The 15,910-nt window shown below is 45.0% G+C and overlaps 1 protein-coding gene across 1 annotated transcript in view; it reads right to left on the reverse strand.

Moving 5' to 3' along the window:
• BICC1 (BicC family RNA binding protein 1) overlaps window positions 1-15,910 on the reverse strand; it is a 1,908,684-nt gene that overhangs the window by 1,149,340 nt on the left and 743,434 nt on the right. Inside the window, exon 5 of the mRNA XM_044056407.1 lies at window positions 2,323-2,481. Within this exon, the coding sequence (XP_043912342.1) occupies window positions 2,323-2,481 (159 nt within the window). The remainder of the gene's footprint in view (window positions 1-2,322; window positions 2,482-15,910) is intronic.

Below are 15,910 nucleotides of genomic sequence, written 5' to 3' on the forward strand. Positions count from 1 at the left end.
CAGCTGAATGCAATAAATCCTGTAAATCTTTGTTTTCCACACAGTCAGAAATTAACATTTTTGTTTAAGCAGTCCCATGATATGCTGTTGATATTTTAGCATATGAAATTGACAGTTTAAAGCTCTGATTGCCAAGGTTGCAGAAGTGTAAACCTTCTTACCCCATCTATCCAGTGCCCTGGAATCTGTATCAGAAGGGGTAGGATTTTTAGCAGTTGAAGCCTTTAATGCCCTTGGGACCCTGAGAAATGGTTTCAGGATCTGCAACAGGATTTTTGAATAGGAAGTTGTGGGAGTCAGGAACCCTATAGTATCTGTCTGGCTTACAAGGAGCTGGAGGCAGAGAATCAGGAGCCATACTAGATTCTGAAAAAACATCAACAATGTCTAGAACAGGAGGTATAGTCAAAGGGCCTATGCTGAGGAAGAAGAAAATCCCTATGTCTCTCTTTAATTTCAGAGAAATCCTGACTTTCCCACTGGAAATGTCCCCTTAAGGTATGTAAAGTTTCCTTAAAAGAAAAATCCTCAGGAGGAGAAGCAGAAGGAGTGGAATCTTCTGCATCAGAGTCCTCATAAGTAGGAATAGACAATTCCTGTTCATTAGAAGAGTCAGAAGAAATAGAATCCTGTTCAGAAGATTCATAATCAATGCCTTGCCTAGGCCTCTTAGAAGGAGGGGGGGGGTTAGCTACTTCTGATCAGAGTAATTAAACCTTCAGCCATTTTGATCATTTGTTTTTTAGGCATAGGGGCCTGCACATGTGGCCCAGGCATCAGTTTTTTAGGCATAGGTCAAGATTTTGGTGTTAGTTTTGAAGATGGCGTCGGTCTAATATACAAATCTGTAGGCCTGAAAACACCCTCAGAAGCTGGTGCCTGCACAGCGGCTCCGGACCCATCCAAGGTAGAGGCATCCGCGGGTTCCATACTTGAAGCATCTCGCGGCATACCGGACTCCGAATGGGTCTCAGTAGAGGCCTGCAAATCAGAAGTAGCGGGTATCAGGGGTTGTGAAAGCACCTCACTTAGTACCGGCGAACTGGCGACCGTCTTAGGAGAAGCGTCGTCGGCAGTTTTGGACCTCAACGGCATGTCTCTGTCTTTTTCTTTGCGTTTTTTAGGTATTCCGGTAGTCGGATTGTTAACTGACGACATTTCTGGATAATTAAAGCGTGAGACAAAATATTTAGAAGCAAAAATGTACCGATGTTTGATGGTGCGTTGATTAAATAAAACACAAAACCGACAGCAAGGTACGTTGTGGTCAGGGCCTAGGCAAGGAATACAGTACAAATGGAAATCCTTATGAGGTATTTGCTTCCCACAAGTAATGCAATTATTAACTTTTACTGACATCGGTAAGGAGCAAGAAAAAGTTTCCCCAATGGGGTACTTAGCTTTTTAGTTGAAAACTTCGGATATGAAACTCGAAAATGAAAATTTCAGGAGTCGGCCGACCGGCACTTGAGAACTGCTTCTGCTTCGGGCACAGCGCGGCAAGAAAGACTAATGTAATGGCGTTGGCTGCATGTTTTATGCCCCTGACGACCTGATGTCATGGAAGAAGGGACAGCAACCGATGCAGGACCCAAGACTTTGTTAATCAGGCCGACTGAGGGTACCCAAATGTAAGAACTGCAACAGTGAAACACGAAGAACATCTTGAGCCTTAACTGCAACCCAGGCAATCATGATTCGTTTAGCATCCCTGAAAATGGAACAGTCAAGCCACAACAGGAATGAAGGGTCTTGGGCGACTTTCCTCTCCTGGGGTGGGATATGTGCATTTGGAACACACAGATGGTGCTATTTCTCTGGTGAAGACCTGTGAAACCATCTCCCTCCCATGCTATGGGGAAGAGGAGCAAGGCTGCTTGCTGGCAATATCCATTGCAAAAGTAAGGGATGACCAGTGCACACAGACCATTGCAGACCCCCCCCCCCTCCCTTGCTTACTGAGCATTTTTCAGGGGAACACAGGCCCATAACAAAAACTCAAAGCACTTGCAATCGTTGCAATAATGGCCAATATCAGTTGTCTCTTGCCTTGTAATGAGAAAAAAATGGGCCAATAGACAGAGAATATTGATGGTTAAGCAGGCAGTGAGGGGGAGGCAAAATAATGAAATAGACTGCAAACCATTTTTGGAAAATAGTGAAGCAATATTGCTTATTTACCAATGCCAAATGCATGCCAAGAAAAGTTGTTAAACAGTATGCATGCTTAATGAATTTTATAATTGTACAATCATGTTGACTATCCTCAGAAATGAATCAGAGTTTAAATCAGATTGATAAAAAAAAACATTAAAAAAATACCTGGTTGCTTTTCTCAACTTGATTATTTCTGTTGGAATCAGGAAAATGGATATGACACCCTGTTTCTTCCATAACCTTTTTGATGTTGTTTCCCCCTTTGCCAATTACATGAGAATGTTCTGTATGCGACACATCCATTTTAAGAGTAACTCGACTGCTCTGTGATTAAAAACAAAACAAAGAATAAATAAATCCAACATTTTCTACACTATCCACAATAAAAACCAAGCAAATAGTCACAAATGAAAAATATTCTACAAAGTATACAGCTTATTTACACCGAATATTTAAACTAATCAATTTTCTACTTAAAATGTTGCAAAGTACGACATTGAAGGAATTATTTCCTACCAACATTAGGAGCATTTCTGACACTACATAATTAAGGCCAACCCAAAACTAACGACTGCAGAAACAGAAAAACAAGTGAAGGCAAATGTAAGGCAGCATTTGGTAGTTGGTGTACACTTATACCCAAAGCTCAGAGTTGCCTTTTCCCCATTTTTCAGCTAAGAGCTGAGAATTGTGCAATCACCTCAGTTGCTCTTTTACAGTTATGTTTTTTAAATGTGCCATACACTGATACTCTGCCTGCTAATGTATTCAAATAATTGCACCTAATGCACTAGGAAAACACACTCCTGTACATACAACTGCAATGCATATGCAGCTTCTCAACAAGCTGGTAAGTAACCTCTACACAAAAAGGGGGGGGGGGTGGAGTCCCTCTGGTACAAGAGCTGCTAAACTAAACTGACATGCCAGCAGTACAGCCTAAAGCTTTGAATCTACACTAAGACACATGTATGCTACGCTAATCTCTTATCCATACAGGGTTAGGTGCCAAGATTAAGAATTTAAACAGGCGTATCCACTGAACATTTGCCTCACTCAGAAGCAAATTTAACAGGATTAGCAGCCCTGCAAGTGCTGCTTAAGTGTGCAATATGCTTGTCTGGCAAATTTTTCAGCTTCTTAAATGACTGCAGTTAGGGCTTCATTCCTGTACACCACTGAAGCAGAATTCAATAATCTAACTGCATCACACACTATTTTTAAGTGGGTATTTTATATGTTAATCTTGGAAACTATTACGTGTTTATCATTGCAGTGCAAGTCACTGCTGCTTTTTTAAACTTTACTGCTGTAAACATGCCAAATGTCCACTTTGTACTGCCTGTTGAGAGGTGAGGGCTTGTATACTGTTGTTATGATGGTAATATACTGCTTCTAGAATTACTTGGAGGGGAAAGAAAAATTGGAGAAATCACTATGACTTGTGATACACTACTTAATTTACTACAGTAAGGGTAGATGGATCGTAGGTGGTTACTAGGCTAACAGCCCCAGGGGCCCTTACAAGAATATCCAAGTTCAACCTGTGTTCCCAAGGGTGCCTGGTTCAAGCAGACACTAAAATCAGCACCTATTTCCCCTGGCCAGAAGGGACACAGGTGGAGCCCCTGGAATGAATTTCTGGTTACCCATCCAATCAGCCAAATTGTGCTTGAATAGGGCCAACGAGGGACTTCAACATGATTAGGAAGCTTGTTCCAAAGGTGGGGCACCCTCTGAGAGACAAATCTCTCTCTCCAGCAAATTCTGTTGGTCACATACCAGGTTAAGGTCCTTTGAGCGAGTGACCCACGTGCCACTTGACTTGCGAATGTGCAGCATTTCCATCAAAGCTGGGTCAGAAACTGCTCTATATGCAAGGACAGGTCGCCTCTGAGCAGTCTGTATCACACAGTAAAGTGACAATGACTTCAGTCTGTCCATGTAACACAAATCTTGAAGACCCTGAATTTTCTTCATAAGGAACCTTTCTGATCTCTCTAATTACTGCAGGTGTTTGGAAAGGAATATACGAAAGGGAGGGTTGTACTCTATTATTGTCCTGAAGAGGAAAGACTACAGGGGGGTTTATAACCTTTCTTTTTCTGTAGGCAATGCCCTTATTTATGATATAATTTATTGACTTTTTTTAACCGGGTTGGTCCAATTAGGCCAGTAGCCTATTTTCAGTGGAGAACGAGGAGAAAAGCTCCAGATTAAATAGTTTTCATATTAAAAATAAAATTCACACTCAAATATTACAGTGAAATGTTAGTGCACACTTCAGTAAAACACAAAGTTAGAATCAAAAAATGAAAACATAAAAATTAAAAAAAAGACATGCAGAGATATGCAATATAAAATGCCATTCTTACCACTGTGGAAACATGGTGACTGAAGTTAAGGTTGCTGTCAACCTGTATGCCCAGATCTCTCACCACAGAATGTGCACTTCTGGTACTGCTACTGATGTGGTAGTTTGCAGGAACATCACCTTTGCCAAAGGGGAGGTGATAAACAATGCAAAAAATGCATTAAGACCATAACGTTGGTACCAGTCATTAGTCTGCGCAAGACCTTCTTGCAGGATGTTGACATTGCTAGGGGTTTCAATTCTCACTCCCAGTTTACAGTCCACAAACTTTGCCAGCCACAGTCCTTTAGTTATAGCCTGCACTTGGGAGAAGTAGATTCCAAACAGGGGTCCTAGAACCGATCCCTGTGGAACACCACAGGTTACAAGTCAGCTGGAGGAGGTGGAGTCTCCTATTTTGACTGCACGAGTTCCATCAGTGAGCCAGTTTGCAACTCACCTGACAAAAAATGGGTTGGTACCCAGCTGACTGATTTTATAAATGATGCCCGAGAGGGGGATTGCGTCAAAGGCCTTGATTAAGTCTGGGTAGGCCGTATGTACAGATTTGCCCTTGTCTACGGCTTTGGTGACCATCACAAAGAAGTCCACCAAGTTTAACAGGGATGATCGCCCCTTGACAAATCCAAACTGGGTGGGGTTGAGCATTTGGAGATTTTCTATATTTTTGTTAAGAAGGTCCATGATGATTAGTTCCATGGCTTTACAGATGAGACTGGTCAGGCTAATGGGTCTACAGTTCCCAGGTCTATGGATGCACCCCCTTTGTGCAAATGGATAACGGTAGCTGTTTTCCTCTCCACCAGAACAAAGCAATTGCTTAGGCTTTGACTGAAAAGCATGCTCAATGGTGATAATTCCTATTTTAACTCGTGCAGAAGACACCCTGGGATGTTGTCTGGTCCCATAGAGGCTGCGCTTTTGGCCTTGGAGAAGGCATTTAAGACCTGCTCTTCAGAGATACTAGGTGAGAGACAGGTGCTTGGGATGCTTTGGGCTATATGTGGTGGGGACAGGGGAGTGAAGTTTTCACTGAATGTGTCGGTCAGCAGGTTTGCTATATCCACAGGTTCTATATATATGTAGTACCATTAACTACAAGTTCAACACAATTCTGGGTCTTACCTTTGAGGTTACAGATGTAATTGAAGAATGCCTTGTGGTTATCCATTAAGGAAGCTAAGTTGGAGTCATAGTTGGCTTTGGAGGACTTCACTAGGGGTCTTATTTACTTGTTTAAGTTAAGGAGGGAGGGTTTTCGGTTTTGTGATGGTTTCTTCCTGCTCTTAGACAGCAATTTCTTTCTCCTATTGTATAGCCTATTAATGGCAGTTGCCCACCAGGCAGGTTTGTTTTTCCTTGAAGATCTTGCTTTGGTTCTATCAGGTATAGCAGAGTCAATACAAATGTACAGGTGGTTGTATAAAACACTGGTGTATAACTCAGCAAAGGTGCCTGTGCTATCAGCGGGGGAGGAGCTATGAAACTATTTATTCTGCCACATAAAGGTTGCAATTGGCATCGGAGAAGTTTTTTACTCTAGTTGATGCCAAGTGTTATAATTATTTTTAGTGAGACTAATTTGTGGTTAGATCTCACCAATCTTGTAGCCCAGGCAGGTATGACCCTAACCCTGAGTAGCATTCTGCCATTGCCCAGAATGACACCGCAGTACAAGGACAAAATGATTGACTTCAACAATTGGCTAAGCTTCTGGTGTCATTCTAAGGGAATCCAGTGTCTGTCTGCTTGGGATGACATGGTCGACAGACCACGAAGCTTTGCCACAGATGGCCTGCACCTGTCGCCCCTGGGATTCCAGACACTGGCTAAGGCTCTTGCTGCCCCTGTAGTGCCTTTTTTAGGCAAGGTTCAAATAAAAAAAATCACCACCATAACAGGAACAGGCAAGCAAAAACTGAGGGTAATGCTACTCAATGCTAGAAGTCTAAATCTCAAAATGTACTCACTCGAGGCAATCCTTAAAATGGAGAACATTGATATCTTTGCAGTGACTAAGACCGGGTTCAAGGCTCCAGAGAGCACCCCTGCACTACCAGGCTATAACTCATACTGCACTTTTCGGTCATGTAACCTGGACCAAAACACCAAAGGCAGAGGTGTGTCCATATTCATTAAGGATATCCACACCTCCAGGCTAGTTGCTCAGCATAATGCATCCAAGGTTATCCAAGTGCAACTAACTCTGGGCAAAACTGCAATCCAAATTGTAGCTTGCTACAGATCCTCCACCATGCCCCAGGATTCCCACTCCTCTTTTCCTGATGTACTGGAAAATATTAGGGTTCAACCAAACACCCTAATAATGGGAAACTTCAACTACCCCACCATTAACTGGGAAAACTACTCATGTACCAACTGCTTAGCACAACGCTTTCTGGAATTCATAAACTCCAATGCCCTGGATCAACTTATCCCACCCCCACCAGGGGCAACAATATCCTAGACCTAGTCATTACCAACATTAGTTCACCACCTGAAGTCAACTCCTCGTTGGTCCGATCCAACCATAAGCTAATCACCCTTGATATCCACATCCAGCCCCTACCCCCCATTAAGGAAACCACAGTAAAAAAATTCTCCAAAGCCAATTTCATGCTTCTTAACACAGAAGTGGTGAACGTCATGACACCCATGCAGATGGACAATACAGTTACAACTGCTGAATCCTACACAAATGCACTCTATAAGCACTTACACGAGTGCATGGATCGTGCTATCCTCCAAAAAAAAAAAAAAAAAAAAAAAAAAAAGGAAGCCAATCTGGTGGTCCCCTGCCATAAACAAACTGTACAACAGAAGGAAGAAACTGTTGCAAAAGAGAGTAAAATCCCATGAGTGGAGGAGCTCCCTGGTCAGCCTCAGTAAGAAGCTGAGATCCCTTATAAGATCCTCCAAAGCTAGCTACGAAAACCACAAAGCATTCTATAGCTATGTCAAGAATCGCGATGGCAATACCCAGATCTGCTCTGAGTTACAGTACAAAGGCAAGAAAATTACAGAACCAACTGATACTGCCAACATCCTGCCAGACAGGTTCAGTGCTAACTTTACCCCCCTCTCAACCTCTAAAGGGCCCATATCAATACAGGAAGAATGCAGATTCCCTGTAATTACAACTAAGCAGGTAAAAGCTGCACTCTCTATCCCAGGCTGCGTTTTACACAAACTTCAGAACGAACTGGCTCCCCACTTAAGCACCATGTTCAATAATAGCCTCGTACATAAGGCTTTGTGGCGCACAGCAACAGTTATCCCACTCCACAAAGGGGGAGCCACCACTGATCCCGGGAACTATCGACCTATTAGCCTGACGAGTCTGGTCTGCAAGGCCATGGAACGTATCATGGAACTTAGACATTGGTAACCTCCAAACTCTGGATCTCACCCAGTTTGGGTTTGTGAAAGGCAGATCATGCCTCCTGAACCTGATCAACTTCTTTGAGGCAGTCACCAAAGCTGTAGATGAGGGTAAGGTACTTCACACAGCATATCTTGACCTCGCCAATGCTTTCAACACCATCCCCCATTCTGGAATTATAGCTAAACTCACTAAACTAGGTATAAATCCCTACATCACAAGATGGGTTGCCAACTGGCTCACTGACGAAACCCACACTGTAAAAGTTGCAGACTCCAAATCTGACTTTAAAGCAGTGACAAGTGGAGTACCACAGGGTTCTGTCCTGGGACCTCTCCTGCTTGGTATCTACTTCTCTGAAGTACAGGCTAACAAAGAAGGCATCTGGCTAACGAAGTTTGCAGATGACTGCAAACTAGGAGCCATAGTCAAGTCCCCAAATGATGTGGACATCATACAGAAGGGCCTCACTGAGACAGATGTCTGGGGTCAGAGCCATGGCCTCAAGCTCAATGCCAAAAAGTGCAGTGTCATCCCCTTTGGTAAAAACTCTGTACCCATGAACTACCACATAGGCAGCAATCTACTTAACACCGAATGTGTGATAAAAGATCTTGGGACCCAGGTGGACAGTAGTCTCTCCTTTAATAGTCACATCGCCACAGTAGTCAGGAAGTCCTTCTACGTGGCACACCTCATCATAAAAGGGTTCTCATCCAGGAAAAAAAGGTCATTGTTCCCCTCTACTCGACACTCACACCCATTATAGAGTACAACACCCCTTTTGGAATGTACTTCACAAGGCATCTGCAGCAGCTGGAAAGGCCACAGATGTACCTCACAAAGAGGATTAATGGCTTCAAACAAATGCCCTACACTGACCACTTCAAAAAAACTCCAGCTTTACTCCGTAGCATATCGTCTACTCAGAGGTGATCTCTGCCTAACATATAAAGCTATGTCAAACCCAGAGCTGTTGGACATGCTACATCTAAAGAAATCCCAATCCCTCTGAGCTACACACTCTAGGGACCGAAACCTTGTCACCACAATAAACAGGACATGCTGGAGGAATGGATTCCTACCCCAGAGACTTCCCATACTCTGGAACAGACAACCCATCTATGTCAAGCAAAGTTCTTCATTAGCACTCAAGAAAACTCTTGAGTGGATGAGAAATAGGAAATACACCCCGGGGATCACTTCTGTGTCTCTGCTCGACAGTGGCACAGGGAAATAACTTTCTTGGGTGGTGCAAGCCAGGGAACCTTGTTGGCTAGGCATAAGTAGGCCCTTGGGCCAATAGCCTAGTACCTACCTATGAACATACTGGGGGTGGTGCAGTGGTCTCCCATGTTGGTGAGCACCAGATCCAGGATCTTTGAGCCCCTTGTAGGTGTGTCAACTAGCTGGTCCAGGGCATTGCAGTTAACATCCAGGAACCTTTGGGCAAATGAGTTAGAACTTATAATATACTCATTCTATGGACGGATAATTAAAGTCACCCAAAAACCAAGGTGTTTGGTTGTATCTTGATTGACTCAAGTAGATCCAAGTAGGCTGAGTGGATGTCTTGATTCATGGAGGGGGTTCTATAGCTGGCAATGACCTGAAGAGGGGTCAACTGCACCTGAAGTAATTCAAGGGAATCGTGCTGTTCAACCAATCTAGGTGCATTTATCTAATGAATATTGATACACCACCTCCTTTAGTTCTCATGCCCTCACGGTTTGTGGTCTGAACATTAGAGGGAAATGTAAGCTGGTATAGCTGGGGTGATCTCAGCAGCCTTAAACCAGGTCTCAGTGACTGCACAAATGTCAGCGTCTTCCAGGGTGAGTGCAGTTTCCAGTTTAGACTGACAGCATTTAGCAGCATAACCCCGAGGATGTTTTTAGAGAGTATTTTTACATCAGGGAATTCTGTTTTTGTGACCTTGTCTAAAAAAAAAAAAAGGCACTATGGGGATGGCAGGAACCTTAGCAGTAACTGAAATCTCAGGGGTGACAGATGAAGACCACCTCTGGCAAAGCATTGAGGTTTATCGGCCATGTCATCCCAGGCTGACAGATACTAGAGCCCCTTTGAATGATACCAGAAACTAAGCCAATTTTTAAAGCCAACAATTTTTTGTTTGTATTGAGGTATCATCCTAGGCAAAGGTAAAATGCTGCTTAAGGCTAGGGATATACCTGCTTGAGAGACATACTCAGAGAGCTCAGTCATGTCTCTCCTCATATAGGCCAGTGAGATAAGTCAAGTCGTTCATGCCAACATGGACTATGACAGTGATAACAGTGTCTGATGTTGAGAGACTTGAGTGCGTGTGTGACGTGGTGTATCCTGGCACCTGACAGACAGCTGACCGTGACCTTTTCCTTATTCCAACCTAGTGAGAGGGACATCTGTGTGTCTCACAACTAGTTGCCTATGACCAAGATGTTTGTTTTTGTGTTATGCCTTAGGGGCTTGACTAGTGAGACACTGGTGTGTGATATATTATGTGTACCATGTTCTGCAGAGAATGTATTATGTGAAGCATGCTTCTGGGTAAGCTTCTTGTAAGGACCACCACATATGTAGGTGGATGTGGTTTTGGTTTGTTAGGTGCAGGAGGTGAGGTGTGCATGCTGACAACCTGCTTAGTATCAGATGGACTGACTGGTGAGCGGAGACTGGATTCTGATATAGATGCATCTCTCACAATGAATTTGTGTGGACTAGAAGTGGGTTGTCAGTGTACATGAGGCAATTGCTACACTGCCTCAGGATGCCCATGCCGACCAGGCTGGCTGTATAAACTGTGGGAAATTGTCCATCCATAATGCTAGGTAAGTTGATGTGGTCAGAAAATGTGAGGACAGGACGGAACAGGCAGAGGACAGGAGAAGTGGACAAAAAATACAGAGAGCTAATGGGTAGGATCTGTGTTGGTACCTCAGCAGCTTTGCTGAATGTATCTCCTGTGAATGAGGGACAAGCATGAGAACTCACCAATGGAGCACCAGCAAAGTACTAAGGGAAAACTTGCAGGCAGAAGTGCTTGCATCTATAACCACCAGCAGTGCCCACTGCTGCTTGGCAGTGTGCGATGCACATACATGGTTCAATGTGGCAAATGGGGACAAACTGATCTAAACAAATTAACCAATAAAGCTCAAAACTGAGCCCTGTTCCAGCAACATTCAATCAGATGAGGTTCTAACTGTACACTCCTGCCACAAGGGCGCAAGGGAAACCTCTCCAATAAAAGATGGCCTGGCTTAGTGCTCAAGTTATAAAAACAGAATTAGATTCAGCAGGTACAAATCTAGTCTATGCTACAAGGTGCACCAGTTTCGGAAAAAAACCCAGTTCAAATAAGCAGGCATAATAAGCCTTCAACCAGCAATTCCCAGCTTAGAAGGGCTGAAGCTACCCTCTTTTCCCACAAGAGTGTATACCATAAACCTTCTTAATGTAAAATAACTGGCTTGAAGCCCAAGTGCTTAACCCAGAACCAAGACACTTTTTGAATAACAAGCACACTAAACCTTTAATCAGCAATTCCCAACTTAGAAGCATGTAAGCTACCCATCCTGGCCATAAGAGTGTAGATCACAAATCTTCCTAATGTAGAATAACTGGCCTGAAGCCCGTGAGCTTAAATCAAAAGGCTTAGAACAACAGTTACAATTTAACCAGGCTACTAACACGCAGTAGTAATGGATGGATAATACAGAAAGGTAACAATGAAGGCATAAATAGAAAATATGGAGTACATATGCCCCAGAGGCTCAGAAGAAAGGCTTCAAGATTCAATGAAGAAATAAGAGGTAAATATCATCATGGAGGTGGGATTTCAAAATACTAAACGAAAGCACAGAAAGAACACAGGTGGGTAGAAAGAACACAATACACAACCACAGACAGCTACCAAGGGAGACCTGGAGGGTGAAGACATTGGGTGGGAGAAGAACTCCCAAACTTTATAACTTGTCCTCTAGGCAGTTGGAACAAACAGAACTTTTAGTTATGTACCTACCATAACGATAGATGTATGCGATCTATCTTTCCTACATTCTAAACTGATCGGCTCCGACTCAGCTGGTACACTAGCACAAAGTCTCCGATTAGCTGGGCCAACCCCTATATCCCAGGATGCACTACACCCAAGCCCCCAGATCTTGTTTGCCCACACAAAGTCCCCTTCACATGCACCCAACTCGCAGAGATACGTGATCCAGAAAAGAAAATAAGACCTTCAGTGGAAACCCCACAAAGCGTTTCCTCCAAATCCTGCAGGTAGGGGGCTGGAGGGCGGGTATATACAAATGTAGGCAAGATGGATCTCATACATCTATCGTTATGGTAAGTACATAACTAAAAGATGTAAGGCGATCCTATCTCGCCTACATTCTAAACTGATGGGACCGCGTCCCTAGCACCTAGATCCTGGGAGGCTCATTGGAAAACACTCCCGAGCACTGTGGAGCCAAATGACGCCCGACTCCTGGACTCCAAATCTAATTTGTAATGAGCAATAAAAGTGTGTGGAGAAGACCAAGTGGCAGCAGCACAAATTTCATCTAGACAGTCTGGACTGGAAAGCTGTTGAAGTTGCCATAGCTCTAGTAGAATGTGCTTTAATTGGAAATGGAAGGAACCTCTTCCTGTCGTTGAATAAATAAAGGATACACAATCCCTGATCCACCTGGCAATAGTGGCCTTAGTGACTGGTTTGCCAATTTTATTATCTGCAAAGGCAACAAATAATTGATCTGATTTCCTGTCCTGCTGCGTTCTATCCAGGTAAAGACATAGTTGTCTATGCACATCCAACAGGTGACATCTGTATTCTACATCGGTGGAATAGTCAGGAAAGAAGACTGGAAGCTCAATTGATTGCTGAAGAGAAAGAGCAGAAGAAACCTTAGGGAGAAAGGATGGGTTTAATCTCAGGGATACTCTGTCCTTATGGAAAATGAGGTAAGGAGGCTTGGCAGAAAGGGCTTGAAGTTATGAAACCCTTCTGGCTGAAGTAATAGCTACCAAAAATGCAGTTTTCCATGACAAGAATTTTTTCTCACAAGTTGTTGCTGGTTCGAATGGAGGGGACATCAAAGCAGCAAGGACCACATTCAAATCCCATGGTAAAACTGGCTGTGATATAGGGGGACGAAGCAACCAAGTTCCTTTAAGAAAGGCCTTACACAATTTGTGACTCATGAGAGAAGGGTCAAAGGCAACAGGGTAATTGGAAATCGCTAACTGCACTTTCAGCATAGAAACCGCAGAGTCTTGTCTAAAAAGAGAAGCCAAAAAGTCCAATACTGCTGAAACAGAGGCTGTCAGGGGATCAAGGTTATGCCGCTGAGCCCAGAAGGCAAATCTTTTCCATTTACTAAAATAAATACTCTTGGTAGAGGGCTTATGTGAAGAGGACAGTATCTGAACCACCTCAGGCAAAAACACATGCTGCCTGACTAAGGTCGGAAGTGGAGCAACCAGGCCGATAGCTTGAGAGTACGTAGAGACGGATGGGCCTGCCCCGACTGGTGAGTCAGGAGGTCCGGGGCCGGGTCTAGGATCCAGGGACCGTCCACCGCATACTTCCTCAGGAATGGAAACCATACTTGAAAGGGCCAGAATGGGGCTATCAAGATCATGAAGCTTCCCAGACAGATAGCCTTCTGAATCAGTCTGGGCAGTAGAGGAAGTGGAGGGAAGGCATAGAGTAGACCGGAGGGCCACTTGTGAACTAGCGCATCCCTGGGTTCTTCCCCTTGGGCAGGAATCAGGGAGAAGTAGTTGTCGCACTTCGCATTCAGCGGACTGGCGAATAGATCGCAGCAAGGCAACCCCCACCGGGCGAAGATCCAATCCGCCACTTGGTTGTTCAGGGACCATTCATGAGGCATCAGAATGTCCCTGCTCAGCCTGTCTGCTATAACATTGGATTTCCCAGGAATGTGCATTGCCACTAGGAATCTCTGGGAAGCAATCGCCCATTCCCACACTCTCATGGCTTCTCTGCAAAGGGGGTAAGACCTGGTTCCTCCCTGTTTGTTGAGGTACCAAACCACCGACATATTGTCTGAAAGGATCGCGATAGACCCCAGTGGGAGAGAGCTGTGAAGTGCCTGCAATGCTAGAAGCACCGCTCTCATTTCCAGGACATTGATATGTAAGCGAGTCTCATGGTCTTGCCAAGTGCCTTGGACAGTCCTGCCCAGATAATGCCCCCCCCACCCTGTCTGGGAAGCATCTGTGGTGACAGTGGCAATGGGGTAAGGGGGGTGAAAAGGTCTGCCTAGGTTCAGGTTGGAGGAGAGAAGCCACCAGTGGAGATCCCGCCAAGTGTCCGTGATTAGAATCGGGTGGGACAACGGGAGTTCCTGAAAGGACCATTGGCTCGAAAGGAGCCACTGTAGAATTCACATGTGCAGCCTTGCCATCGGAACTAACAAAATAGTGGCCACCATAGATCCTAAGAGTTGAAGGACTAACCTGGCTGGAGCCTTCCAACGGGGCAATAGGTCCGTGATCTGGTTCTGTAAGATCCTTATCCTTTCTGTTGGGAGGTAGGCTCGCATTTCTATGGAGTCTAGCTCTGCGCCTATAAAGGCAACACGCTGTGATGGCAGCAATACAGACTTTTCCCAGTTGAATGTTATGCCTAGCAATTGACCTAATTCGATGGTGGAAGTCACAGCTTGAGTGAGCAGATACTTGGTGGGGGCGGTGAGGCGCCAGTTGTCCAGATACGGAAACACCTGGAATCCAAGAAGCCTCAGGTGAGCCGTTACCACTGCCAGGTACTTGGTAAACACCCTGGGGGCTGTGGTGAGACCAAAGGGCAGGGCTCGAAACTGGTAATGACTGGATCCCAGGCGGAAGCGTGAGTGAGTCCTGGACACTTAGTCTATCTTGATGTGATAATAGGCGTCCTTGAGATTGATGGAGCACATCCAAACTCCTTTTTCCAGCAATGGGAAAATGGATTGTAGCGTGACCATCTGGAACTTGGACTTCTTCATGAAGCGGTTGAGACGGCTGAGATCCAGAATAGGTCTCAAGTCCCCTGTTCTTTTTGGCACCAAAAATAATCTTGAGTAAGTTCCTAATCCGGTCTGGCCTTCGGGGACTGGTTGGATGACTCCTTTTTCTAGCAGCTTTAACACTTCTGTAGCTGCTTGAACCCTCTGATTGGGTGGCACGTCCGGTATTTTCCTTGGAGGGGAAGGGGGATGAATAAAGGGTATGGTGTAACCTCCGGCGATGATCCGGAGCACCCACTGATCCTGAGTGATGGACCCCCAGGCTTTCAGGTGCCCCGAAAAATGACCCCCGACTGGCTCTGGAGATGCACAGTCGGGCCGTCCCTCAGGGACATTGGAATGATGAACCGCAAAAGGATTTGCGGTCTCCTGTGTTGTGGGGGCCTCCGCCGCCTCTAGGGTGATGCCTTCCAGAGTAATTCCCCCCTCCTCTGCCTCTGGAGGGGGGTTCACATTGATGAGCAGGGAAAGACCTTTGCGATTTCTTGAACTACATCTTCCCTCCCCTCTGAGCTTTGGGATAAGGTCTCATGGGAAGCGAAAAACGGGCCCAGATGGCAGACAAGGTCTTGCCCTCCTGCTCGCATCTAGGGTGGGTGCCCTTCACCTTGGGTCCAAAGAGTGAGGACCCATCAAAAGGAGCATCTGTGAATGAAGACTTTAACGCCTCCGCAAAGTGACACAAGTGCATCTAAGCCTGCCTCCTCGGGGCTAGGCCCGATCTCGCTGCTCTACCCACCCCCTCGGCCGCATATGAAATGAGCCTCATGGACGAGTTAATGACGGACAACAGGGTAGATAGCTGGGCGTTGACAGACTGAGCCAACGCTTCAGGCACATTACCCGAAAGGGTATCTCCCAACTCCTTCACGAGATCCCTTTGTAGTCTTGTGAAATGGCACAAATAATTCAGTGACCGCAAGGTAAGGTCGCTGAAGATAGGGTACGCTTCCCGTA

This window comes from Protopterus annectens, chromosome 14.part0, assembly GCF_019279795.1.
Source record: "Protopterus annectens isolate FY-2018-M chromosome 14.part0, PAN1.0, whole genome shotgun sequence".
NCBI lineage: Eukaryota > Metazoa > Chordata > Ceratodontiformes > Protopteridae > Protopterus > Protopterus annectens.